At 36.0% G+C, this 26,023-nt stretch overlaps 1 protein-coding gene across 3 annotated transcripts in view; it reads left to right on the top strand.

The window, feature by feature from the left end:
* EML5 (EMAP like 5) overlaps positions 1 to 26,023 on the top strand; it is a gene marked incomplete at its 5' end in the record, with an annotated part of 172,491 nt that overhangs the window by 133,081 nt on the left and 13,387 nt on the right. For all 3 annotated transcript variants that reach the window (XM_082733866.1, XM_082733865.1, XM_082733867.1), the window contains 6 exons: positions 1,186 to 1,387; positions 2,250 to 2,376; positions 11,495 to 11,573; positions 13,177 to 13,306; positions 15,543 to 15,641; positions 18,266 to 18,286. In XM_082733866.1, coding sequence (XP_082589992.1) covers positions 1,186 to 1,387; positions 2,250 to 2,376; positions 11,495 to 11,573; positions 13,177 to 13,306; positions 15,543 to 15,641; positions 18,266 to 18,286 — 658 coding nt within the window. The remainder of the gene's footprint in view (positions 1 to 1,185; positions 1,388 to 2,249; positions 2,377 to 11,494; positions 11,574 to 13,176; positions 13,307 to 15,542; positions 15,642 to 18,265; positions 18,287 to 26,023) is intronic.

Genomic DNA, 26,023 nt, shown 5'->3' with positions numbered 1-26,023 from the left:
GAACAGTTTAGCATTATGTATACTATTTTTGACATATTTATAACTTTTATTTAGAAGTAGTCTTATAATTCCATGCCTTAAGTTGTATTGTACAGTGTTTCTCAGTATTGAGTAATATAAATATCCCTTTTAGAAGAAATATTTCTTTTATCCTTAATATTAACTTAAATAATTTTGGTATTCTTTTGATTAAATACATACCATTAACAGTAAACACAAACTCTTTATATTTACGCCTTAAGTTTTAAAATGTTTCAACCAATCCAAAATACTATAAATACATACCTATAATATTAAAATAGCATTGACTCAACATAATGAATGATGTTATTTTGCTAAAACAAGACTGCACAAACTCTTTGGGGTGCTACGTGCCCATGCTGTGGTGTACTGTGTGATGATTGAATTCTCTTAGTGCTTTCCTCTGTTCAAGGTACTGGGAAACATTAGGCTTTCATTTAGCATGAAAATTCATATATCAGGTCCAGATGCATTATTTTTTCATTATTTTCACTGATTCAGATGACAACGTGGGGTTAGGGATACTGACCCCTGCAAAGTCAAAAATCCGTGTATAACTGTTGACTCACCAAAACTTTACTGATAATCTAGTGTTGACTGGAAACCTTACCAATAACAAACAGTCAACACATATTTTGTATGTTTTATGCATTATATACTGTATTCTTAAAATATAAGCTAGAGAAAATAAAATATTATTGCAAATATATTATTTTAAAAATATAGAAGAGAAAATGCATTTATAGTGCTATACTGTGTTTATCAAAAAATATCTGCATATAAGTGGACCTGTGCAGTTCAAACCTGTGTTGTATATTATAACCTGGCATGAACATAAACATAAATTTGAAATGGGGCACTGAAATCATATAATGATTTCTTAAATAGCTGTTCATTTTTGTATTTTTAGATCACCATTGAAATGAAAACACAAGTTTAAAAATTCTCATAGAGAACCCAAGCACCTGAGCAAATATTCCACACAGCCCTGTTTTAGATGCGCTTGAGTGACAGAACCTTAATTGATAAGAATATGTTCCCATATGGCATTTATTGTTCAGAAACTTTACTTCCAGCTTTCTAGATGGTATAGATGCCTTAAGATAGGACCATTTTCAAGTAGTAGCATTTCTCAAAGACTCTGAATTTTTTTTTCAACTTTAGGGAAAATTTGGAAAATTTAAGAGGTATGTGGCCCATAGTACACATGTCACAAATGTTCGCTGGACTTATGATGATAGCATGTTGGTCACCTTAGGAGGTGCAGATATGTCTTTAATGGTTTGGACAAATGAAATGGAGGGCTATCAAGAAAAAAGGCCTTGTGACAGTGAAGAATCTGATACAGATTCGGAAGAAGATGGGGGTATGTCATTTTAAAATATTTTAATAAAAGTACAAATAATTTAGCACAGCTGATTTAAACTACAGCACTTAAACAAGTAATAATAATGTTTGAATGATTGTGGTTTTAGTCTTTGTGGTCTGCTTAACACCAGACTTGGTTTTATGCCTCAAAAATGACAGACTGGCATATATTGATGACTTAAATATTCTTCATCTACAAATGTATGATAATCCTACTTTAAGTACTGTTAAAATAAGTTTTATGGTGGGGCACCTGGGGAGCTCAGCTAGTTAAGTGTTTGCCTTCAGCTTGGGGCATGATCCCAGGGACCTCCAGCTCCCTGCTCAGCAGGGGTCTGCTTCTCCCTCTGCCCCTCCTCCCCCACTCGTGCTTGCTCTGTCTCTCTCAAATAAATAAAATCTTTTTAAAAAATTTTATGGTATTGAACTTCATATTTTAAAATGATTTTGTCTTTTCCTAATATGTAAATAATACCAGCTCATTATAGAAAAATTTAAAATACATTTTGCAATAAAAGTAAACATAGCACCCATAATTTGACCACTCAGAGGTAACTTCTGTTAACATATTGAGGTATTTCCATAGGGATATGTGCATTTATATACATAATATTTTTAAACAAAAATGATATATTGAATTTGTATTTTATAGGCTGTTATCTCTTAGTAATATTTCGAAAACATTGTTACATATCATAAATATTCTGTATCTTTTTATTGGCTGTTATATTATTTCATAATTTGGCTATGACACTATTAACTTATTTTATATTGTTGAGCATCCTTGTATTCAATTTATAGACTCATAATAGAAATCCTCAGTTGTAACTTAGAGAATGATTCTTTTGTTTTGATGGCAGGCTATGACAGTGACGTTACAAGGGAGAATGAAGTCAGTTACACCATTAGAGCCTTATCAACAAATATTCGCCCAATGTTTGGAGTCAAGCCTCATTTGCAGCAAAAAGAACCCTCAGTTGATGAGAGGTAACAAATTTAAAAGTAGATGAAGAAAAATGTATTGGCATTAAAATTGGATGTATTGTTTAACTGAATGAAGTTTTGTAAAAACTAATTAGCAGTGGTACTTTTGGATTTTCCAGCACCCAACACCTCTTGGAAAACGTTTGTCCTTAAATACTTCTTGGGGGTGACACTGTCTTTTGCAAGTAGTTTAAGGAATATAAAGTGTCTATGATTAAAGGAATATTATTTGCTAACTTTTATAAATAAATATGAGAGGGTTGTAGGAAATAATAAAATTTTAATCCAATACCAAGTGTGTTTTAGGAAGCACCTGAGCAGAGATAGGATTGAATTTTGAAAGGCATTTTTATCCATGTGCCTTTATCAAGGATAAAAAAATCATTATTTAAAAATTTTTCCAGGAGTGCCTGGGTGGCTCAGATGGTGAAGCATCTGCCTTCAGCTCAGGTCATGGCCCGAAGGTCCTGGGCTCAAGCCCTGCATTGGGTTCTTGCTCCACGGGGAACCTGCTTCTCCCTCTCCCTCTACTGCCCACCCTGCTTGTGCTCTTTCATGCTCTCTGTCAAATAAAATCTTTCAAAAAAAAAAAATAAAGATTTTTCCAAGAGGCAAATTGAAGTATAGCTTCCCATTAGAGAATGGGAATTACTGGTCTTTGTCTAAAAGCAGCACATCAGTAATAAAAGCTATGCCCACAGCAATTTTATAAGGAGAGATAACTTTTTAATAAAGCCTCTGAGTTAGATGACAGCTTAAGAGAGGAATTGTGAACATCACGGGATGCTTTTAAAATTATTTGGGAATATGGAAGACAGTAAAGAGGTGTATGAATCAGTGAATGAATGACATGGACTTCAGAAGCGTAGAGTTTTAAAGAAATGATAAAGGATAAATTATCCAGAAACTGCACTGAGGAGCCAAGAAGGAGTGAAAGGTGGGAACAGCAGTGACCTCGTCTGTCTAAAGACATGCTGAGGAGAACTTTGTTACAATAAGTTGGTAAGAATATTTGAGGAAAAGTTAAAAATGAAAGGGAATTTACTCACATTGAACAGAATTTGTGGAAAATTTGAGTGAACGACGCGTGGGGCTCAGCTAGATAGAGATGACAGTACAAGAAAGCACTGGCAGAGTGGTTGGAGTTTGCACTACGGGCTTAACATTCACGAGGAAGGAGGAAACTGGAAGGATGAGGTGCGTGTTCCTGGTGGAAAAGGGGCATCTAGAGCGTCTCTGAACAGACTAAGCCACACATGTTCCCATGAGAGTTCTAGAGGGACTGTTGAGTCATGATGTCTCCACAGCTTCTCTTCTAGGTGCCCACTTGCTGATGAGTACCCAAATAATAGCATTGACGTCACCTTTACGGATGGGGGGTAGAGGGTAAATATTCATTTTCTCATCACTATCAAGAGAGTATTAAATTAGAGATATGTTTTGGGACACCTGGCTGGCTCAGTTAATTAAGCATCTGCCTTCGGCTCAGGTCATGATCCCAGAGTCCTGGGATGGAGAGTCCGACAAATGGGTTAAAATACTAATTTTTCTCATTTTGTTCTTGTGTCACCTTGAAAAACTATTTGTTGCCTTTGAGCCTCTGTTTCCTTAGAGGTTAATGACCCTTACAATCACTAACTTATGGAGTATTTTATAAAATGAAATAAAATATATATAAAGAAGTTAGGAAGTAAGTCTTTCCCACCCCTCCCTGCAAATGAAATACAGTGTCACCTGAGGAAAATAAACTGAAACATTTTCTGAAATTAAATATCCATAAAGTAGTGAACAATATCGATATATTACTCAGAGAATACGTATCTATAAGTTTGCAAATGTGGATGTTCCTAATGAGCATAGTATAGTGCTTAAAATTACTTAAATTATATCTCACAGGTAATGAAAAGTGTAACTCTACTATAGGGAGGAAGGAGGTCTAGACATTCCTTTAAATCTTTTTCATTTATTTTTTAAGAAAAATATCAGATAAATTAGGTATATCAGAAAATGTGACCAAATTTTAATCTATAAGCTGTCATTTATGGTAAAACACTTAGAATTCCTCCTTTATTAATGAAGTGACCCAAATTCTGACAGATGGAAGTATTTTTCTGCTCATGAAAAATGCTTGATGTTCTCATACTCTTTGCTGTTAGCTTGCATTTTTTACACTAAGATGTTCCAAATTATTTTGAAATTATTTTGCATTAGTTCTCAGTTTATTTTACAATTTCAACTCTGCTGAATTCTTTTGAAAATGCTGAGGCCAAAAAAAAAAGAAGAAGAAGAAGAAGAATGAATGAATGAAAAGAAAATGCCTGGGTGCCTGGGTGGCTCAGTGGGTTAAGCCGCTGCCTTTGGCTCAGGTCATGATCTCAGGGTCCTGGGATCGAGTCCCACATCAGGCTCTCTGCTCAGCAGGGAGTCTGCTTCCCTCTCTCTCTCTCTCTGCCTGTCTATTTGTGATCTCTCTCTGTAAAATAAATAAATAGAATTTTTAAAAAAAGACAGAAAAGAAAATGCTGAGGCCAGAGTCCAAAATGATTCAGAGTTGGGAGTCCTCATTTTCATAAAAAGAGAGAATCAAAAAAATGAAGATTCTTTTTCTAACCAACTTTGTGTATATTTGTAAGGAAATATTATAGTCTACATAAATGTTTTTGTATTTCAAATTAAATGTTGCTATCAAATATGAAACAACATTTTATAAACAGTGAAAACAAGTATCTGTCAGACAGCCACTTAAAAGGTTTTGGATGGAATTGGTAACTACTTGACACTTTCATGGGGCCTTTTTTCCTAAATGACTATAATACTTTTGTGTTTTTCTTTTTGTAGTGGATCTTACATCTTTAAAGTAGTTGTCAATCAAACTTCCAGTATTTTTTAGTAAAAATATTCAGAACAGAGGAGCATAATAGGCATTTTGGTATTTCCTTTGAATTCTGTTGCTGTTTCCTTTATTCTGTGTACATAACTGCTGCATTTTAATCATCAATTATTCATCATTGGTGTTTCTTTTTTTCCCTTGTTCCTTTCAAAGGCAGGGGGTAGTAAGGTAAGTTTTATTAAATAAAATGTTTTATTCCATTCTTCTGTTTTGGTCTTTATTGTATTTAAGGTGTTGATTTTTTTCCCCTATAAAACATGGAACTATATTTATTAAGAAGAAATTAAAAAGTGAAATTTTAAGTCCTCCAGAATAGTTGCATTTACATGTGTAGTATGTGGCTGCTGTGAGGTTTTCATTATGATCATTTAGTTTTACAACAAACTCCAAAGTGTTTTAGTTATTCCGTAAGTTTCAAAGGTTTACAAAAATAGTTAGCCACACATATTTATCAGTGAAAAAATAAGCAGTTTATAAGTCTGTTAGCTTCATATAATGTATAATGTATATTTATACATTCGTTTAAAAAATTAACATAGGGCAGTGATGATATTTGTATGTGTAATAAAATGATATGTGCATAAAATGGCTCTGTGGGAAACTTTCACAACTAGCTTTAGTGAGATGAACATGTCCTCAGGCAGTTTCTGAAACTGGACAGTGTGGAAAAAGTGTTTTAGAAGTAAAAATAAATACAAATAGGTAAATGCTGGGAAATAAGGTTGAAAGAACATCCTTATGTTATGAGATATGAGAACAGATTGTACAGAAACTCAGATATAAGGCACTCCTTAATTTTTTGGTGGACAGCAGAAATTCATTAATTGTTTTAAACAGGGGTGATATATACAAAGATAGGAGACTAGAGTGTTATGTAACTTCTAAAAAGGCCCACCTATCTTAGACTATTTTAACAAATAAAACATTCAGATCTAGCCTTAGATCTGAAGTAGCTCATTCAGGACTGTTCTCTGCATTTTAAAGGGACACTGATAATTTATAGTGGAAGTCACTTGTTTGAAAACAAAGCTAAGTGAAGATATAATTGTTGACTTGGGTGTGAGTGACTTTTATGGAGCAGTGACCTCCTTTTTTAAAAATTATTTATTTATTATTTTAAAATTATTTTTATTAACATATAATGTATTATTTGTCCGAGGGGTATGGGTCTGTGAATCATCAGGCTTACACATTTCACAGCACTCACCATAGCACATACCCTCCCCAGTGTCCATAACCTAACCACCCTCTCCATACCCCCCACCCCAGCAATCCTCAGTTTGTTTTGTGAGATTAAGAGTCTCTTACGGTTTCTCTCCCTCCTGATTCCACCTTGTCTCATTTTTTCTTTCCCTACCCCCCAAACTCCCCACTTTGCCTCTCAAATTCTTCATACCAGGGAGATCATATGATAATTATCTTCCTCTGATTGACTTTTACGCTCAGCATAATATACTCTAGTTCCATCCATGTTGTTGCAAATTGACCTCCTTTTCATAAGCAGTTTTCATGAGAGTTTAGATGACCATTTGTCATCAGTGCTACAAAGGGATGTTTCTAGAAGTGGAAAGACAACTCCTGGGGGGCGCCTGGATGGCTCAGCTGTTAAGTGTCTGCCTTCAGCTCAGGTCATGATCCTAGGGTCCTGGGACTGAGCCCCACATTGGGCTCCCTGCTCAGCCAGAAGCCTGCTTCTCCTTCTCCCACTCCACCTACTTGTATTCCCTCTCTTACTGTCTCTCTGTCAAATAAATAAATAAAATCTTAAAAAAAAAAAAAAAAAAAGAGCTCCTGGTTTCTGTAGAGGGTAGTCAAAATGACTTTTGTGATCTCTTCCAATTCTCTTTTGGTCATTATATTTTTAAAGGGATTCTTTTAAGTTACCTCCTTTACTAGCAAAATCCCAAAGCCGGCATGATCTTGAGTGACTCACTTTGCCTGGTAGGTTGGACTGGCTTGAATGAGAAACCCTCTTGGGTCAGAGAAGGGGTTGCTTCCCCTCCTTAGACAGTTTCCTTAATAGCATCTCCAGTACGACCCAACTTTTTAAGTTTTTACTGTTTCACTCCCACTCTTAAGAACAAAGATCAGCAAGGTGCCTGGGTGGCTCAGTGGGTTAAGTCTCTGCCGGCTCAGGTCATGGTCCAGGGTCCTGGGATCAAGCCCTGCATCAGGCTCTCCACTCAGTGGAAAGCCTACCTCCCCTCTCTCTCCGCCTGCCTCTCTACCTGCTTGTGATCTCTCTCTCTCTCTCTGTCAAATAAATAAATAAAATCTTAAAAAAAAAAAAAAAAGAACAAAGATAAGCTTCAGTATTTTGTTTGAAATTCAGAGTGCACTGTAGAAAAATAAGAACGATAAGATTTAAAGTTTACAACTAAAACATGTTCAATTCTCATTTTTCTTTTTTCACCTTCTTTTGATTTGCTTGCCATTAATGGAGTACCTTTAGCCTTCTATGCAGTAATAAATAAAAACAACAGCCTTTAATATATGCAGTATGTTTTACCTGCATTAAACTTATAAAAATATTTTATTACAGAAGTATTTTAGTAGTGTCTTAAATTCAAATCTGTTGTAATCTTTTCCCTTTTTTATCTGCTGCTAAAAAGAGGTTCCAGGTAATTCTCTCTCTTTGTTATACTTTATGACACCAAATTTTGTATTTTTATCATCTTTCATTTTACCATTAATGAGCTGTGTTACTTGATATTCTTTACCTCTGTTCACAGTTTTCCACGTTTTTCTCCATTGAAATCAGTATCACTGAAATGAATAACATCTTAATTATTGGATTTCTGCTACATAAGTAATTGCTTTACCAAAACTTTATTTGTACAACTTGTATAATTTTATAGTTGTGTAACTTTAAACAAAAGTATATAATATTATAGAAGTTATCTTTAGAAAATTAAAATATACTTACTGTTATACAGGTTTGAATGGATAAAAATTACCTGTTTGTTGTTTGGGTTACAGTTTAAGCTGTCAGACAATAACACTGAATGAAGTTCACCAAAGAAACTGACCTAGAGAAAAGCCAAGGCTGCTATCATTCTTTAAAAAGGCCCTAAGGAGGGGCACCTGGGTGGCTCAGTTGGTTAAGAGACTGACTGTTGATTTCAGCTCAGGTCATCTCAGGGTCATGAGATCAAGTCCCACGTCAGAGTGTGTATGGAGCCTGCTTGAGGTTTTCTCTCTCTAAATAAATAGGCCCTAAGAGAAGCATTTTTAAATGTTAAATATTATAAATCAAATTATATTATTTATAGACATTAAAATGTATAAAAAAGTTTTGAAACCAAACTTTCTATAATAAAGAGTTCTTTATATATTCTTATAAGTCCATATAATTTTTATGTCATCAGTCATGGTTATTTGCTTCTATATACTACTTCACATCATGTATGAATGTATTCACTTCTTTTATACTGCGTATTCAAGATTGAGCACTTCATTTACTTTAATAGTTGTGTAACCTGGAAATCCTTGTGAAAATGCAAATATGCTTTTATCATTTAATTTTATACACTTAATCACACATTGGATTCTTTTTCCCACGGCAAACTCATTTCGTGTCGTTTTCTGCTTTAGTTTTTACAAATTGAATATTAACTTAAAATTTGGAAGTGGGAATTGATAGCATGATTGATTTAGATTCAGTGTTCAGGTGATTAAACATTTCATTAATGGTTACCTGAGATAAAAAATAAACCAAATGAAGTGGTTTTTTTTTAATTAAAAGATTTTAGGAGAAAAGTCTCCCCTTGCTCACTACAAGTATAGTTACCATCTGTCCCCATACAATGCTATTATAATATCATTTGCTATATTCCTTATGTTCTGTCTTTTGTTACTGTCACTTATTCCGTAACTGGAAATCTGTATCACCCATTACCCTTTACTTATTTTGCCCATCGCTACCCCTCCTCTCTGGCAACCATCAGTTTGTTCTCTTATTTATAGGTCTGATTCTTCATTTTGTTCGTTGACTCGTTTTTTTAAATATTCCACACATGAGTGAAATCATATGGTATTTTTCTTTCTTAGTCTGACTTATTTCACTTAGTGTAATACCCTCTAGGTCCGTCTGCACTGTCACAAATGGTGAGATCTCATCATTTTTAATGGCCGTGTAACAGTTGTGTGTATGTGTGTGTGTGTGTGTTCCTTATCCAGTTGTCTATCACTGGAAACAGGCTGCTTCCATATCTTGGCTATCGTAAACAATGCTGTAGTAAATATAGGGGTTCATATATCTTTTTGAATTATTGTATTCATTTTTAGAGGGCATTAAATATGCAATAGTGGAATTGTTGGATTGTATGGTATTTCTATTTTTAGTTCTTTGAGGACCCTCCATACTCTCTCCCCAAGTGCCTGTACTCATTTTACATTTCTATCAACAGTATCCAAGGATTCTTTTTTTTCCGTATCCTCACCAACATTTATAATTTCTTGTCTTTTTCACTTGAGCCATTCTAACAGGTATAAGGTGATGTCTTACTGGGGTTTTGATTTGTATTTGCCTACTGATTAGTGATGTTGGACATTTTTTTATGTGTCTATTGGCCATCTATATGTCGTGTTTGGAAAAATGTTTATTCAGGGCCTCTGTCTTTTAATTGGATTTTATTTTGTTTTTTTGTTTTTATTTTTGGTATTGAGTTGCATAAACTATATATTTTAGATATTAACCCCTTGTCAGATATATCATTTGCAAATGCCTTCTCCCATTCAGTAAGTTGTCTTTTGTTTTGTAGATGGTTCCTTTTGCTGTGCAAAAGCCTTTTATTTTGGTGTAGTCCCAAAGTTTATTTTTGCTTTTGTTTTCCTTGCCTTAGGAGACATACCTAGAAAAATGTTGCTATGATTCGTGGCAAAGCATTGGTTGAAAATTGGTCCAGTTCTTTTACATGTAACTGGCTAGATTCCCCAGCATCATTGATTGAAAAACTGTCTTTTCCTCCATTGTATAATCTTGTCTCCTTTGTTATAGATTAATTGACTATATAACCATAGGTTTATTTCTGAGTTCTTTATCCTGTCCCGTTGATCTAGGTGTCTGTTTTTGTGCCAGTACCCTATTGTTTTGATTACTATGTCTTTATAATATAGCTTGAAAACTGTAATTGTGATACCTCCAGATTTGTTTTTCTTTCTCAAGATTGCTTTGGCTAGTTTGCGGTCTTCTGTGTTTCCATACAAATTTTAGTATTATTCTAGTTTTGTGGAAAGTGCTGTTGGTATTTAGTAGGAATTGCATTGAATCTCTGGATTGCTTTGGGTAGTGTGGACATTTTAACAATATTAATACTTTCCATGAATACGGAATGTCTTTCCACTTGTTTTTGTCATCTTCAGTTTCTCTCATCAGTGTTTTATAGTTTTCAGAGTCTGTCACCTGTTTGGTTGAGCTTATTCCTAGGCATTTTAGAGCCTCCTCATGTAAATGATTCAAAATGGGAACTCTGTATGCCTAATGGAACATTATAAATAGATCCTGAACTGGTAGTGGAAACAGAAGAGGAGGCTAGACGTGAGAGCTATTCTCTAGGTGAAGTTGATGAATGTTTAGTAAATAGAATAGAGAAGAGGAGGAGTTGAAGGCAATAGTAAGTAATATAATTAGCTTTTACAGAGTGTTCATGGTTTATAATGCTATGTAACTGTAAAATATTTGCTTGACTTGACTTCACTAGAGACTTCAGGGAGAAGGGAAGATAAAGGGCCTAGAGGAGCAAGTCATGAGTACAAATTTGAATTCAGACATAATTTATGTTGCCAACAGTATAGAAAGTTCATAGAAGTATTTTCCAAATTCAAGAAGAATGTATTGAATACCTGCCATGTGCAAGATACTGTGGTAGACCTTTTAGAGCAGTAGTCCAGGCTTTGTAACAATGCACCCCATCAAGAAGTTTCTGAGTATGTTAAATTAACATTTGTATATTTATCTATCAACAGTCCGCTGTTGTGCTAATGTGTTATTTACATTATGAAACCCACACCAAAGAAGTTAAAAAAAAATGAAAAAAGTTCTAATGTCTTCTTTCTACCTACTGGCTTTAGAGGTTATCAAGATAAAGAGCACGATCTAGTGAGAAACACAGATTGGGTTCATTTTTGTGAAGGTGTGTCAGACATCTCTATCCAGTGGGCAGGTGAGGGATGCTCAGTGAAGGCGCCCAATGATAGATGCCTTTCCTCATTCCCACTTTCCTATTTCAGGCCCCCCGTGAGCAGAGCCCCACCAAAGCCAGAAAAACTCCAGACAAACAATGTTGGCAAGAAAAAGAGACCAATAGAGGTAAGGAGAACCCCTTCCCCAGTGTTCTGCTTTAAGATGGATTCAGAATTCATTCCATTCCCTTCCTCTAAGACACCCAAATCTTGTCATTAGGTTTTATGAAAATAAACATATTGAATCATCTTATTTAAGATTTTGTTTTTAAGTAATCTGTATAGCCATGTGGGACTTGAACCCTAAGATGGAGTCACATGCTCTACCGACTGAGCCAGACGGTTGCCCCTGAGTGATCTTTTTTGTTCAGTCATAAAATTCTGATAGCTTAATTGTCAAGTCTGAATTTTGGATTGATATCCTTTATTTCTTTTTATTTTGTATTAGTCTTTTTTTTTTTTTTTTTTTTAGTTTTCTGTGAATAATACTAAATTGAATTGAACTCTCAGACAACCTGTAAATATAAACATGTGAAGATCTATGGCTTATAGAATGCAGGTCCCTTGGTAGTATCTTATGCTTAGTGGTTTGAATTTATAAGTCAAAGTTTACACCCCATGAGATCTGTTCACCGAAGAGTTCAATGAAGGCTCTACTTTCAAACAAAGAAACTTACCATAATAATTGAGCAAGAAAGTTCTTCCAGGCACTTATTTCTCACATCAGCAGCCACAAGCAAAATGCTAAATCAGGTAAAAAATGAGGCCTAAATCTGTGGGACAGTGATTGTTGTATTCATTACCCTGGGAAGCCCATAAGGTCAGAGAAAAGGAACACTTTCAGTGGCAGAATTACCTGCTAGAACTTTAGTGTGAGTTATCAGAGATGGTATATTTAGTTTTCTGTACCAACACTGATGCACTTTTTGGCTTCTCAAATGTACAGCACTTGGGTGTAATGTATCCTGAGTTATATATGCAGATTACAGTTTTTAAAAATTTTTTAAATTTTTAAAATTTTTTTTAAGATTTAATTTTATTTATTTGACAGAGAAATCACAAGTTGGCAGAGAGGGAGATGCAGGCTCCCCACTGAGCAGAGAGCCTGATGTGGGGCTTGATCCCAGGACCCTGAGATCATGACCTGAGCCGAAGGCAGAGGCTTAATCCACTGAGCCACCCACGCGCCCCCAGATTACATATTTTTAATAACAATGCAAATCGAAATAATTCTTCTTTTGGACACAAGAAGTATCTTAGTGTTTAACACATAAGCTTTTTTTTTTTTTTAAGGTTTTATTTATTCATGTGAGAGGAAGAGCACAAACAGTGAGAAAGGCCGAAGCAGACTCCCAGCTGAGCTGGGACCCCCAACATGGGGCTCAATCCCGGGACCCAGGGATAATGACCTGAGCTGAAGGCAGATGCTAAGTCATCTGAGCCATCCAGGACTCCCCAACCCATGAACTCTCAACAACTGACATTCTTGAAGCCAAATGACCTTGTGATTCTCTTTTCCATTTTTGTAACTCTGTAGAACAGTATAGTGTGTGTGTTTCAGCTGCCCAGTGCACATTATGGAGAAGTTTGTCTCCTTAATTTTGTGTTCAAAGTTTGTAAAACATCAAAACACATCCCCCATTTTGACTGAAGATACCAGTACTATGTATAAAAATAATGGTGAACGTTTAGAGATAAGGAATTGTAAAATGGTTTTATTGCTGTTATAGGACCTTGTGTTGGAGCTTGTTTTTGGCTATCGAGGAAGAGACTGTAGGAATAATGTTCACTATCTAAATGATGGTGATGATATAATTTATCACACTGCATCCGTTGGAATTCTTCACAATGTAGCTACAGGTAGGAATCTCTGATTCTCCATCTCCCACTGTTTTTTACTTTAGAATTTTGTTATTTATAGTCTTACATTTCTTTGTTAAAGCTATAAATAATTAAATCGCTTAAGTCCAGAATGTCTTTCATACTATTGAATTTTCCAGTAATATTTCAAATAACCAAATTTACAGTCTTAAGAACATATAGCACAGCAGAAAAAGGCATCATAATGCAAAGTACTCATGGCTCTCTATTAGAAGTGAAGGTTTACTGTACATTGAAGCCATGTTTTATAATGAAACCATTTGTAACTTTATTTCTGCCAAACCTTAGCGTGAAAATGGATGGCTTAGTGGTTATCTTTTCTAGGTAGTGATTAAAAGTAGCATGTTCAGGGAGTGATTGCTGGGGCGTAGGGTGAAGTGAGCAGTGTTTTGACTGAGGACTTGAAAAGCCAAGGAAGATACTAAGAAAGTTGTTCCCCTGTGGCTCTTCTGTGATGATGCTTTGTTTGATTCATAGTGAGAAAATACTTCTTGATGTTTATTTAACTGATTGGATTGTTGAAAAGCAAATAACATTCTCTTATCATTTATTGACCAATGATGTATAATCCTACTAGTGACATTCACTATTTAATTTTGAATTGTTTTCTTATACGTAATTATAAACTTCATAAAGTCTAAAGTTGGAAGTAAAAATAGAGATTGTTTAGTTCAAACATTTCTGGCTTTTTCCTCTGATAGCTTCACTCTGAAGAAGTAAAAAATGGATTATGTGAGTCTTAAACCCCCATGCCTATTCTGTATTAATCATTAATATGATAGTCCTATTTTGGTTTCCTAAGGAAAAGGATTCACTAAGATCACGCAGAAATCAGTGTTGATTTTCAGTTTAATAATTTGGGTCATTTAAAAAATACTTGGATGATCCTCTTTGAGGCTTCACATATCATTCAAGGAGAATAGAGAATAAGAAAAGATGGTCTAGAAAGGAATATGTAGATATAATTTCATGTTTATACTGATAATTTTCTTTATTTTTAATTTTCTGATTTGTAATTAATCACTTTTTTATTGATGGAGTGAAGGGAGAGAGAAAGAGCAGAAGGGAGGCTAGGCATCTCTCCACTTGTCATTATTTGTCCTTTCCAGTTTGGGATACATTGCTCTGATTCTAGTCCAAGGAGTTTTGATCTATTAGCTGATCTTCTTCAAACTTAGCCAACAGCACATATAATTGCTGGTTTGTTGTCACTCAACTCTCAGCCCTGGGAAATATGAAGTACATTTCACTTTGAAGAGAAGTTTTAAACTATTAGACCTGGTAAATGTCATTCATATATATATAAATATGTATATACACACACACACACATACATACATATATATATGTATGTGTATATATATGTATGTGTATATGTATGCACATGTGTGTGTATATATATACTTTTCTTTTCTTTTTTTTTTTTTTTTATTGCTTTGCTTTTTGGAGGACCTCGGGTTGATGGTTCTCTGTAATCTGGACCTGACCTACAACCTATCATCCTGACCTCATTTCCCACCTCTCCACTGTACTTACACAAACCTACCTTTATTATGTCCTGTCTAAGGACATAATGTCCAATGTCCTGTCTACCTTTATTTATGATCATGTCTAAGATCTCTTCACTATCAGTGCTACTAGATAAATCACATGACTTCTTTGATCAAAGTTCTTGAGTACCACTGACTACAGAATAAATGCAAAACTCATAGGCTGGCATTCAAAGTCCTCTGTCATTCTATTTCCAATGTGCCCTTCCAGCCACATTTCTCAGATTTCTTCTTGACCTTACACTTCAACCAAATGAGCCATATATATGCATACTTAATACTTTCTGGTCTTTGTACCTTTCCTTAAAGTACTTCTGTACCTGAAATGCCCTTCCCCACCCACCTTCACATTTACAAAGTGTGTCATGTCAGTCCAAGAGTGCCATATGCCCACAATAAGAATAATTCCCATAGCCTTTGGATCTTTAACACTCTTTTGGCACTTAATGTCTTTAGCCTTGTGTTACATGGTTTATGCCTTTCAGGACTCTATCCAATTAAAGACTTCTGAATCATATTTCTGTTTTTATGATGATGTGCACATATTCAGTGTCAAAAATATGTATTAAGTACGTTAAACGGAGCAGTTCATTGTTCTGGATAAATGCATTAGGCTGTTATACCTTAAATTTTCAGTTTTAATTCTCAAATTCTTTTTTTAATAGGGACTCAGAGTTTTTATCAGGAACATAATGATGATATACTGTGCCTCACTGTAAATCAGCATCCCAAATTTATCAACATAGTGGCAACTGGCCAAGTAGGTATGTTTCTATATTTTAAAAAGAAACAACTTTAAGTAATTGTATTGTTCAAATTAATTCAATATCCTAGAGGGGAAAAAAAGTAAAATTTATTGTGTATTGTTCAAAACTACTATTTGTATATAAAACACACACCCAGTTTTACCATATTATTTGCTTCCAGGTACCTTCCTCTTACTTTGGTTATCTCAGTTGGTGCAGATAGTTCAAAATTAATAAACTATTTTATGGTGATTGACATAGTTGGATTTAGTCCTTTAATAGAAATTTCTGATCAGCAAAAAGGCATAATATAACATAGTAAGCAGAAAGGAAGAATTTGAGGCGAAAGTGGTAAATAAGGGGAGCCACGAAGGAACTAGACTGACAGGGCCACGATGTCTGGGGTAGCTGGGGTTGAGCTAGAAAGAAGAGAGAAGCCATGTGACCATGCTGGGATATCCTCCCTCCTTTCTCTTGTCCTTGGCATTGATCTAAGTTGTCAGCTGTTTTAAAACCACCTGTCTTGCTGTCTTCTTTTAACTCTTTAAAAAACTCAAAGGATATCATTCTGCAAGCAAAACGATGAGAAGATAGCAGGTCTGTTTAGAACATATCTACCAATCAGTGATCACTATGAATACTACATAATAGATTTGGTCAATCAGAATTTTATACTCTGGTGTACTTTGTAAAAATGACTGATGTCATTGGGATTGTTGGATCTTGGTGGGCCTCAGTTGCTAAACCAGCTTTCCAGGTCTTTTCTTTTGGATGGGATAATTTGTGCTTTTAATATCTTCTTTTTCATACAGGTACTAAACTGATCAGTTGGCAGCTTGATCAGTGGGTTGCTTAGTTCTACGGTTATACCACTTTAGTATTCCTCCTTTCTGTAAATTTATCTATTTTTAATCTTTGAGTCTAGGCCCTTTTTGCACTAAATTTTTAAAAATTCAAGTCTTATTTTTACTCTGCACAGAGTACTTTATTCTGCACAGAAAATAAGATCATGTTACCATTTGGGTCATGAAAGCTTAGTTTCGTACCTCTTCGCATCTAGTTATTCAGTTAACTTTTATTGAGCTGAATTCATTTATTCAACAAACTTACTGAGCATATACCATGCACAAGGTATTTTTCTGTGTGGGGGATATAAAAATCTCTGCGTTAATGGAATTTGCATAGTGTGAATAGAATACTAGAAGGTATGGTTCTTCCATTTTCCAGCTTTGCTCCTTCTTTTCTTTCCCTTCTTTCCCCTTTTTAGGCAGGTTTGCTTAATATATTAGTGCTATGGTTTTCTTTTGATTAAGAAATGTTGTAGTCACAAATACAATCTTTCATGAAATTTGTTCCTCTTTTCTTTTCCCCCTTTTTATTGAGATATAATTGACATCTAACATTATGTTAGTTTCAGGTGCACAACCTAATGATTCGGTATTTGTACACGTTCCTTTTGTTTTGAAAGGTAGCTCTGTAGGGAAATGCGAATGGCTAATTATCTCCCCATGTCTGTCCTTTCAAGTCAGAGTGCAGGCAGTACAGAGGTGAATTTTAGATCATATGTGCAGCCCTGTTTCTTGCCCCACTGTACCCTTTCACAGAATAGATACAATTTTTTTTTTTACTGATGGCTAATGAAGTATAAGATAGACTTGAGACCAAAGAGTGAGAAACTTTTTCTCTTCTGACCCCAAAGAAAATTGAATGAGTAGTTACTTTGCCTGCCAAGCTTGTATGATACAAAACACTGTCTAAAATGTTTATGGCTCTCTTGGTTAAAAATTGTATAGGTCATAAGGGAAATACTTGCTTGTGATTTTTTTTTAATATTTAAGAGACTTATTAAAGCATCTTATCACAAAGATGGAAAACACATACAAATTAGAAACATGCAACCGTCATCTTCCACAGTCAAAAGTTAAAATGTTATGTATTGTTCCTGTTCTCATAGCTGAGAACTTCAGATCTTATAACCAACTCATTCACCCTGAATACTTAAGTCATTCTTCCTGAAAGTATCCAGGGCAGCAAAGAGCCAAAATGCAAACTATTATATAAAGAAAGTGCAAAGTTAAAAAAGAGAATGTGTAGAGAAGACCCCTCCCCACCCCCCATTAAAGGCAAACAATGGCACTTTGCTCTTGCTTAACCTAGATTGTCTCCAAATACTATTAAAATGTAGAGACTTAACAAAACAAACAAAAAAAAGACTTTGAATAGATGTCCAAAAGGCTTGTTAGTGTTTGAAAATAAATGCTTAAACAAAGGAAAATGTATTTTATATCAAACAAGTTTGAAGAGCCAGTTACATTCAAACTTTTTTTTTCCCCTTAGCTAGAATCTTGGACTCTCAGGGCCAAGGAGAGATACATTAAAATTTCAGTCTTTTAACAGAGCATTTTGTAATCTAAGATATATCCAAAGATTAAATGGTCATATACATTAAATGTAAATAAATATGTATAATTGAAATGAATGGCTTCAGTTACAGTTTACTCAGTGCAACATAATAAAATTCATTTTGCATATAATGCTTTATGATTTATGTTGTGTAAATTATTTTGTGATAATTGAATTTTTATAAATTTTGCTTTTAAGTTATTTATGGATAATTATTTTTCTGCTGCTTTCCATTGTAGGTGATTTAGCAGACATGTCAGGTAAGGAAAATTCATCACTTTCTGTTGTAGTTATATTGTTTAGTACAAATTTTTTGTTGTTGTTTAGTACAAATTTTTGTAGAGTAATTCAGTACTTGAGCCTATTTTGGATTCTTTTAATGAAAAATATATCATTTTAATGTCATGGTACTGAACCCTATCTGCAATAACAATAAGACTTGTTTATTTTTAAAACCAGTTTATTTTGACCTTTTTAGTTTGCCAGCACCACTGTAAACACTTCACATGTCTTAACTTTTCCTGGTGGGCATTAACCTGCCAGTATCAAACAGCTGCTAAGAGTGCAGGTGGGAACAAAAATGAATCTTAAATATGACTCAATAGATTGTATTGCCTAAAAGTAAAATTTTAATTATTTTTATTAATCACTCCAGTTATTGCACATATTAGATCAACAGATCATAGGATTTAAGAATAACTTTCTATTATTGATCTTGACCATAGCTTTGTGACTCTAAAAAGCTACTAGGTAAAGTGTCCATTGTTTTTAGGTATTCACTAGGCTTTTTCTACTAAATTTTCAGTTTACATAATATAATAAAAATAGCAGCTTGATACAAAAATATTTCCCCATGATGTGCATCTATTTCCCTCTCCTCCAGGATAAAGCATGATTTTGTGATTTGACTATTAAACTACAAATTTATCCAAGCCAACAGGCAATGTTTCTGCTCTCTCTCAGTTACATTCAAGAGCAGGGATTGGCAAACTACAGCCCTGGAGCCTAATCTGGTCTATTACCTGTTTTTGAATAGCCCATGAGCTAAGTATAGTTTTTACTAAGACAGTTGGGAAAAATAAAAAATATTCACAGCACATGAAAATTATATGAAATTCAAATTTCAGTATCCATAGCTAAAGCTTTGTTGGACACAGCCAGGCTCATTCATTTGTGTCTGGTTTCTGGCAGTGTTTGTGCTACGTCGTAGTGGAATAGCTGCACCAGAAACCACACGTGACTGCCCTCTTGTCGCTTCGCATTGCTGCTTGGCACACTCTGAGTGCAGCGATGCCCTTATAACGTGGCAAGTTGCGAGCTACACCACAACATTGAATTTTGTTATTTAACCAGTGTATATCCATCAAAACAAGGCAAAAAAGGAAAGGGGAATTTGAAGGTCACACTTCTAAGGAACAGTGAGATGTGGATTATGTTGTTATCAAGTTACCTGGTAAAATACTGTGTTTATCCTGCAGTGACACTAGAGCTGGGCTAAAAGAATACAATATATGGTAACATTTTCACATGAAACTTTATCACAGTATTCCCAGCTCACAGGAAACCAACAGTCAGAAAAACTAGAAAATTTTAAAGAATATGAGAGTATCTCATCACAACAGAATTTCTTCACAAAAATAAAACATTAAATGAGCCTGCAACCAAAGCTTCTAAATGGCGCATTTGTTAGTCAAGAGAAGCTGTTTACTGACTGTGAGTCAATTAAATTATGTTTGATTGCAGCAAACATCTGTCCAGAGAAAATAAAGTTGTTTAAAACTATTAGCTTTTTGGCAAAAACTGTTGCTAAGAGAGTTGAGGACATTGGGAACAGCCTCAGTAGTCAATTAAAAGCAAAATCCCCAAAAAGGCTAATAATTCTGGTTTCCCTTGGCTCTCGATGGATTGACAAATGTTGTCAGTTGCTTGCTTGAGGAATCAGTGCTAACTTAGAAGTGACCGAAGAATTGGCCTCTAAGAATAGTCTCCATGGGACAACTACAAAAGATAATATTGTCAGAGAAGTAAAGAAAACATTAATTTAGGACAATCTGAAGTGGAATCTGCTAAGGTACTTGGTAACTGATTATAAAAATATATGTGCAGCTGGAGCAGAGAAAAGGGATAGTTGGTTAAGTGTACAAAGCTGGTGAAAGTTTCAGGTATTTAAAGCTTACGGTTATTCATTGTGCTATTCGTCAGGTGGTTTGTGGAAAACCTTTCAGTGTATCCTGTTATTGACAACCTCGATTTGTCATTGAGAGTCAACAGTTACTGTCCTTTGTTCTCGTAGAGTTAACCCTCGTCAGTTCCATGAATTTTTGTTAGAAGTAGAAGCTGAATATCCTGATTTGTCCTATCCACAGCAGTTCAGTGGTTTAGCAGTAGTCATTATTGCAATTTCTGGAGCTCAGAGCCAAGACTGAAATTTTTCTGAATGAGAAAAGTAGTGTTGTTCGTCTCTATTATGGAAAACTGAATGGCCTTGGAAATTAGTTTTTGCTAAAGACTTGATCATGTTTCTTAATGAATTCCACCTGAATTTACAAGGAAACTACAATCACAGTAACAACCTGCAGTTAACAATTACAGTGAAACTTATATCTACAGGAATGCTGTACTCGCAAGTCATGCCAACCTGCATGATATGCTTCTCATACTGTCAAACATTAAAACAAGAAGTGAGTGTCCCATTTGCAGCAACTGTATTTTCTGGTCTCAAATACAGTTCCAGTAGAACTTCTCAGATCTTGATACAAATACAAAGAAAATCCCCATATTTCAAAAATTAGTTTAACTGAAACTGAAGAACATCCACCCAACCTTCAGTTAATGGTGATTATTCTACAATGTAATACAAGCTAAAAGCCAGATAATCAAGACAAGACCCTAACAGAATGCTCTCAACTTTCCAAATGATTCATATGCTCAGTTAAGATCATGTGCTTATGAGTTAATATTGAAATTTCCCAGTAACTATCTACATAAGACATTTTCAAGGTTGAAATGTGTAAAATTACTACAGGTGAATATTTGCAATTGATTTTTTTAAAGATTTTATTTATTTGAGAGAGAAAGTGAGAGAGGGAACACAAGCAGGGGAAAGGGCAGAAGGAGAGGGAGAAGCAGGCTCCCTGCTGAGCAAGGGGGGTGCTAATCCCAGGACTCTGGGATCATGACCTGAGTTGGAGGCAGCCAGGCACCTCCACAATTGATTTTAATGATAAATAACTCTGACTTTGAACCTCACTTAAGTGACATGTTATCTCCAAAAAAGAATTTTATTCTTCCATTAGATCTGCATTCATTTTACACAATGAATTTCATCAATAAAAATTTTATGGAAATTTGTTTTTTCTTATTACACAAGTACCTGCACAATATCTTTAATTCTGTCTCTGACCCTATATAGAGAAAGTTTACAGACATCAGCTCCACAAGGAGACAGGCAATAAATAAGTAAACTTTTAAAACTAACATGATCTATTAAAAAACAAAGTTTTGTAAAACTAACATGATCTGAGGTGGTAATATGCTAAAAACAAGATGATGCCAGTAAAACAAGATGTTCGGTTTTTTTGTTTTTTGTTTTTCTTTTAAAGATTTATTTATTTATTTATTTGACAGAGAAATCACAAGTAGGCAGAGAGGCAGGGAAGGCAGAGAGCCTGATGTGGGCCTTGACCCCAGGACCCTGAGATCATGAGCTGAAGACAGAGGCTTAACCCACTGAACCACCCAGGCGCCCAAGGTGTTTGTTTTCTGAGGTGGTAACATTCAGCTAGGCCAAGAATGATTTAAAAAAAAAAAAAAAAGATAGCCAAGGGATGAATTGGGGACTCCAGGCTGAGGCCTGGTTTGGGGGTCCCAAGACCACCCATACACTCAGTGATTCACTAGCAGGAATTATAGGGCCCAGAGGTAGTTAAGGCTTTAGTTTCTTATAGTAATCAGCGAGGGGAAAAGACACAACAGATAGAGTCTAGAGGCTTTGGGCACAGGCTTTCTCTGTCTCCCTCACCACCCTTCCCCAGAGGTCATACACAAATCTGCTTTACCAGCAGCAGATGCAGCAACATGGGAGCAGGGTTTTGTCCAGGAAAGCCCACTCCAGCGTTAAAGTCCAGGCTTTTTACTGGGGGCTGGTCACACAGGCACAGACCAGCCACAACTACTGAAATACCCAGAAGAAAGCAGGTGTTCAGCACCCCATGTAGATAAAACAGCCTTAAATCAATATAGGGACCATTTCAAAAGTCAGGTCTCTACACACTTGCAAGCAGGCCCTTCTAATGATAGTAACTTCAGGCTTGTTTATGTTAACTCTTTCCCTGTGCAGGCCATAAAGCTAAATCAAGAAACAGGAAGGTTGGGCGCCTGGGTGGCTCAGTGGGTTAAGCCGCTGCCTTCGGCTCAGGTCATGATCTCAGGGTCCTGGGATCGAGGCCCGCATCGGGCTCTCTGCTCAGCGGGGAGCCCGCTTCCCTCTCTCTCTTTCTCTGTCTGCCTCTCTGTCTACTTGTGATCTCTCTCTGTCAAATAAATAAATAAAATCTTTAAAAAAGAAAAAAAGAGGAAGGTTAGTTTGGAGGAGTAAGGCCTCTGAGATGCACATGGAGAAAGGGGTAGGAATAAATTGCACCGGGCTTTGGAGATCATGGAGAGGAGTTTGGATACCTGCTAAGTGCAGAATCCATCATGGAGACTGTGAAGCAAGGGAGGGAGGTGAGCTCATTTAAATTTTGAGAAAATCGCTCTGCACTATTAAGGATGTAGAGGGGAAAGAGATATAATCAGAAAATTAGGAAGATACTATAGTTGTCAAAGCAAAATACATTTTTAATTGGGGTGGTAGGAATAAAAACGGAAAGAATTAGACAAAGATGAGATGTGTTTTGGAGTTAAAGCCAGTCGTCCTTTCTGAAGAATTGGTTGTGAAGGCATGATAGAAAGCGAGGAACCAAGGCTGTTTATTTTTTGCTTGAGCCACTGGCTCAGTGAGATGGGAGAATACTTCTGGAGAAACAGTTGGGCAGGAAGAAATTATTTACAGACATAAGGATTGAAGGGAAGGCAAGAAGACTGGTGGGTTTGGGGGTTGGGGAATAAGGAAGCTCTATTTTCTTCATTTCGATAGCTGAGAGTGAGGAGGTGGTACGAAGGTAGGGGGTAAAATTTTGAACTTATCACTTTGGAATGTGTGAGAGTAAATATACATTAGAAAATATGTGGTGTAATTACCAAACTTGAATAGATGTCTTCTTTCTGGGTAGACACAAAGGGGACATCTTTTGTCTGACAAAGTTTTTTCAGCGTACCTAAGGCAGTGCGAAGAATTTGACATTTGATCCTTAAGGGGATTCAAAGAGAATTCTCCGCACCTCCCCCCAACCCCTATCATAGTTACCACTTGTCACAATAGGCAATTGTCCATTAAGTGACTCTAGTGCTCTTCCAAGTGCCCTCTGTGACAGAAAATAAGGAAATTTATTAGCCCTAAGTTTGGTTGCATTTGTGGTCAGAAAAGGGCTGCCAGTGCCAGTTAGAATTACATGCTTCTTTGCTTTCATTCAGTGGAAAAAAGGATAAAAACTCTTTTCACAACTATGAGCTAAAAATTCATGGTTCCTTCCTTTTAGTCTGATTGAGTCCATTTAAGACCCAAAGCAAATCCTGTACTAAGAGGACACCTGGGGAATACCATGTGCTGATGGGCTAAATCTGGGTTACTGAACTCAATCGCTCTGTTGGAGGTGGGGAGTGGGGAAGGCAGCATGAGGGGTTGGGGTATAGGGGAGCTTATTACAAGGGCATTAGACTAATCAACTGAGCAAACAGTGTCTTTTCCCTGAGTCACTTGCTCTCCGTATGGGAGGACTGGATTCCTGCAGAGAAGTATAGCTTTGTGAAGAAGGAAGGAGGTAATGAATGGTGGGGTAGGCAGCAAGGAGCTGACCACTACGGAAACTGAAGAAAAGGGGCACCTGGGTGCCTCAGTGAGTTAAAGCCCCTGCCTTCAGCTCAGGTCATGATCCTAGGGATCATGACGATCCTGGGATCGAGCCCCACTTGGGCTCTCTGCTTGGTGGGGAGCCTGCTTCCTCCTCTCTCTCTGCCTGCCTCTCTGCCTACTTGTGATCTCTGTCAAATAAACAAATAAAATCTTAAAAAAAAAGAAAGAAAGAAAGAAAAAGAAACTGAAGAAAGAACTACCATTAATTGGTGCACTTAATGGCTCATGTTAAAATTTTGTTTTAAAATACAGTTTTATTATGCTGTATCAAAGGCAAAGTAGAGGACGGGGAAAGAATATCCTTTAAAACGTTGATTCTTATGAGATCCAGTTAGTAATTGAAACAGACCCTTATAGGCATCTCTGTTCTAGAGACTGACAGTTTAGGAATGCTTATAAAAAGTCAGTGGGAGGGGTGCCTGGGTGGCTCAGTTGTTTGGGTATCTCCCTTCAGCTCAGGTCATGATCCTGGGACCCTGGGATCAAGCGCCACATTAGCTCCCTGCTCTGTGGGAGTCTGCTGCTTTTTTTCCCTCTCTCCTTCCACCACTTGTTTTCCCTCTCCCTCTCAAATAAACAATCTTAAAAAAAAAAAAAAAGTGGGATTGATTTTCCAGGGATAGCTTAATGTAATGGAAGAAGCCAAGAACAGAATGGATTCTGAGGACAGCACATCTCTGTTGGCTCTGCCAGCTCTGAGGTGTGTGTGACTTAGGGCTTGACTGTCTTCATGGGAAGACACATCTGCCTAGAAGTGGGGCCTAGATGTGTTCCCTGTAACACGCCTGGCCCATGATAGACATTAGCTGGTAGCGTGTAGGAAGGGGAACAGTGAGAGCACGATCTGTGTTACTCCGGTATCATAAATGACCATTTTTGAATCGTAGGAAAAAATAAAATGTACTTAATGAACATAATTTAATCTTTCTTTAGTAAGTTAGGCCTTGAAAATTTGTAGTGATTTAAATCTTAGATCCTGTTACTGATATAAGTTCAGAACAGTCTGAATATGTAGTAATCCTATGCCATGTTCATACTGTATGTTTTAAAACACAAGTTTCAGGTATATACTCCTTACCATTTAACTTTCTTGGAAAGCTTGAAAAGCTCAGTAATTAAGATTATTTGCTATCTAAACTGTAGATAAATGAAAGTCCTTGTCATTTGTGAGATATGGAATTTGGAGACAAAACTGATGTCCCTTGAAAGCCATTATCTACCTCCTCAATTTAGGCAGATAAAGTACATGGATTGCTGAGAGGTGCTTTTTGTGAACACGTAAAAATGTTTTATGTTATAGAAGACCTATATAATATTTATTATTGGCAAGAAATTATAGACTGATCTAGTATATATTTACTTTCTTTTTCAAAATTTTATTTAAATGCTAATTAACATACAGTATAATATTGGTTTTAGGAGAATTTATTGATTCATTACTAACATACAACACCCAGTGCTCATCCCAACAAGCATGCTCCTTAAAGCTCCTCACCCATCTAGCCCATCCCCCACCCGACCCCCATCCATCAACCCTCAGTTTGTTCTCTGTCATTAAGAGTCTCTTATGGTTTGCTTCCCTCTTTATCCCCCTTCCCAAATGTTCATCTGTTCTATTTCTTAAATTCCACATAAGAGTAAAATCATAGGATTATTTGTCTTTCTCGGACATTTTGCTAAGCATAATACTCTTTAGCTCCATCCACAGCATTGCATATGGCAAGATTTCGTTCTTTCTGATGACTGAGTTATATTCCATTGTGTATATATACCACGTCGTCTTTATCCATTCATCTGTCTGTGGATATCTGGTCTCTTTCCATAGTTTCCGAGGCTACTGTTGATGCTGCTATACTTAAGTTTGCCCGTCCTTCATATCCATTGCCTTCTACTGAATAAGAACATTCTAGTTTTAGTCCAGTACTTAAGTTTATTATGTTCAGTTTTTCACACATAAATACCCTATTTTATTACATGGTAAACT

The sequence above is a fragment of the Mustela nivalis genome, assembly GCF_964662115.1.
Source record: "Mustela nivalis genome assembly, chromosome: 6".
In the NCBI taxonomy this organism is placed as follows: domain Eukaryota; kingdom Metazoa; phylum Chordata; class Mammalia; order Carnivora; family Mustelidae; genus Mustela; species Mustela nivalis.
This window is presented reverse-complemented; position numbering and strand designations above follow the sequence as displayed.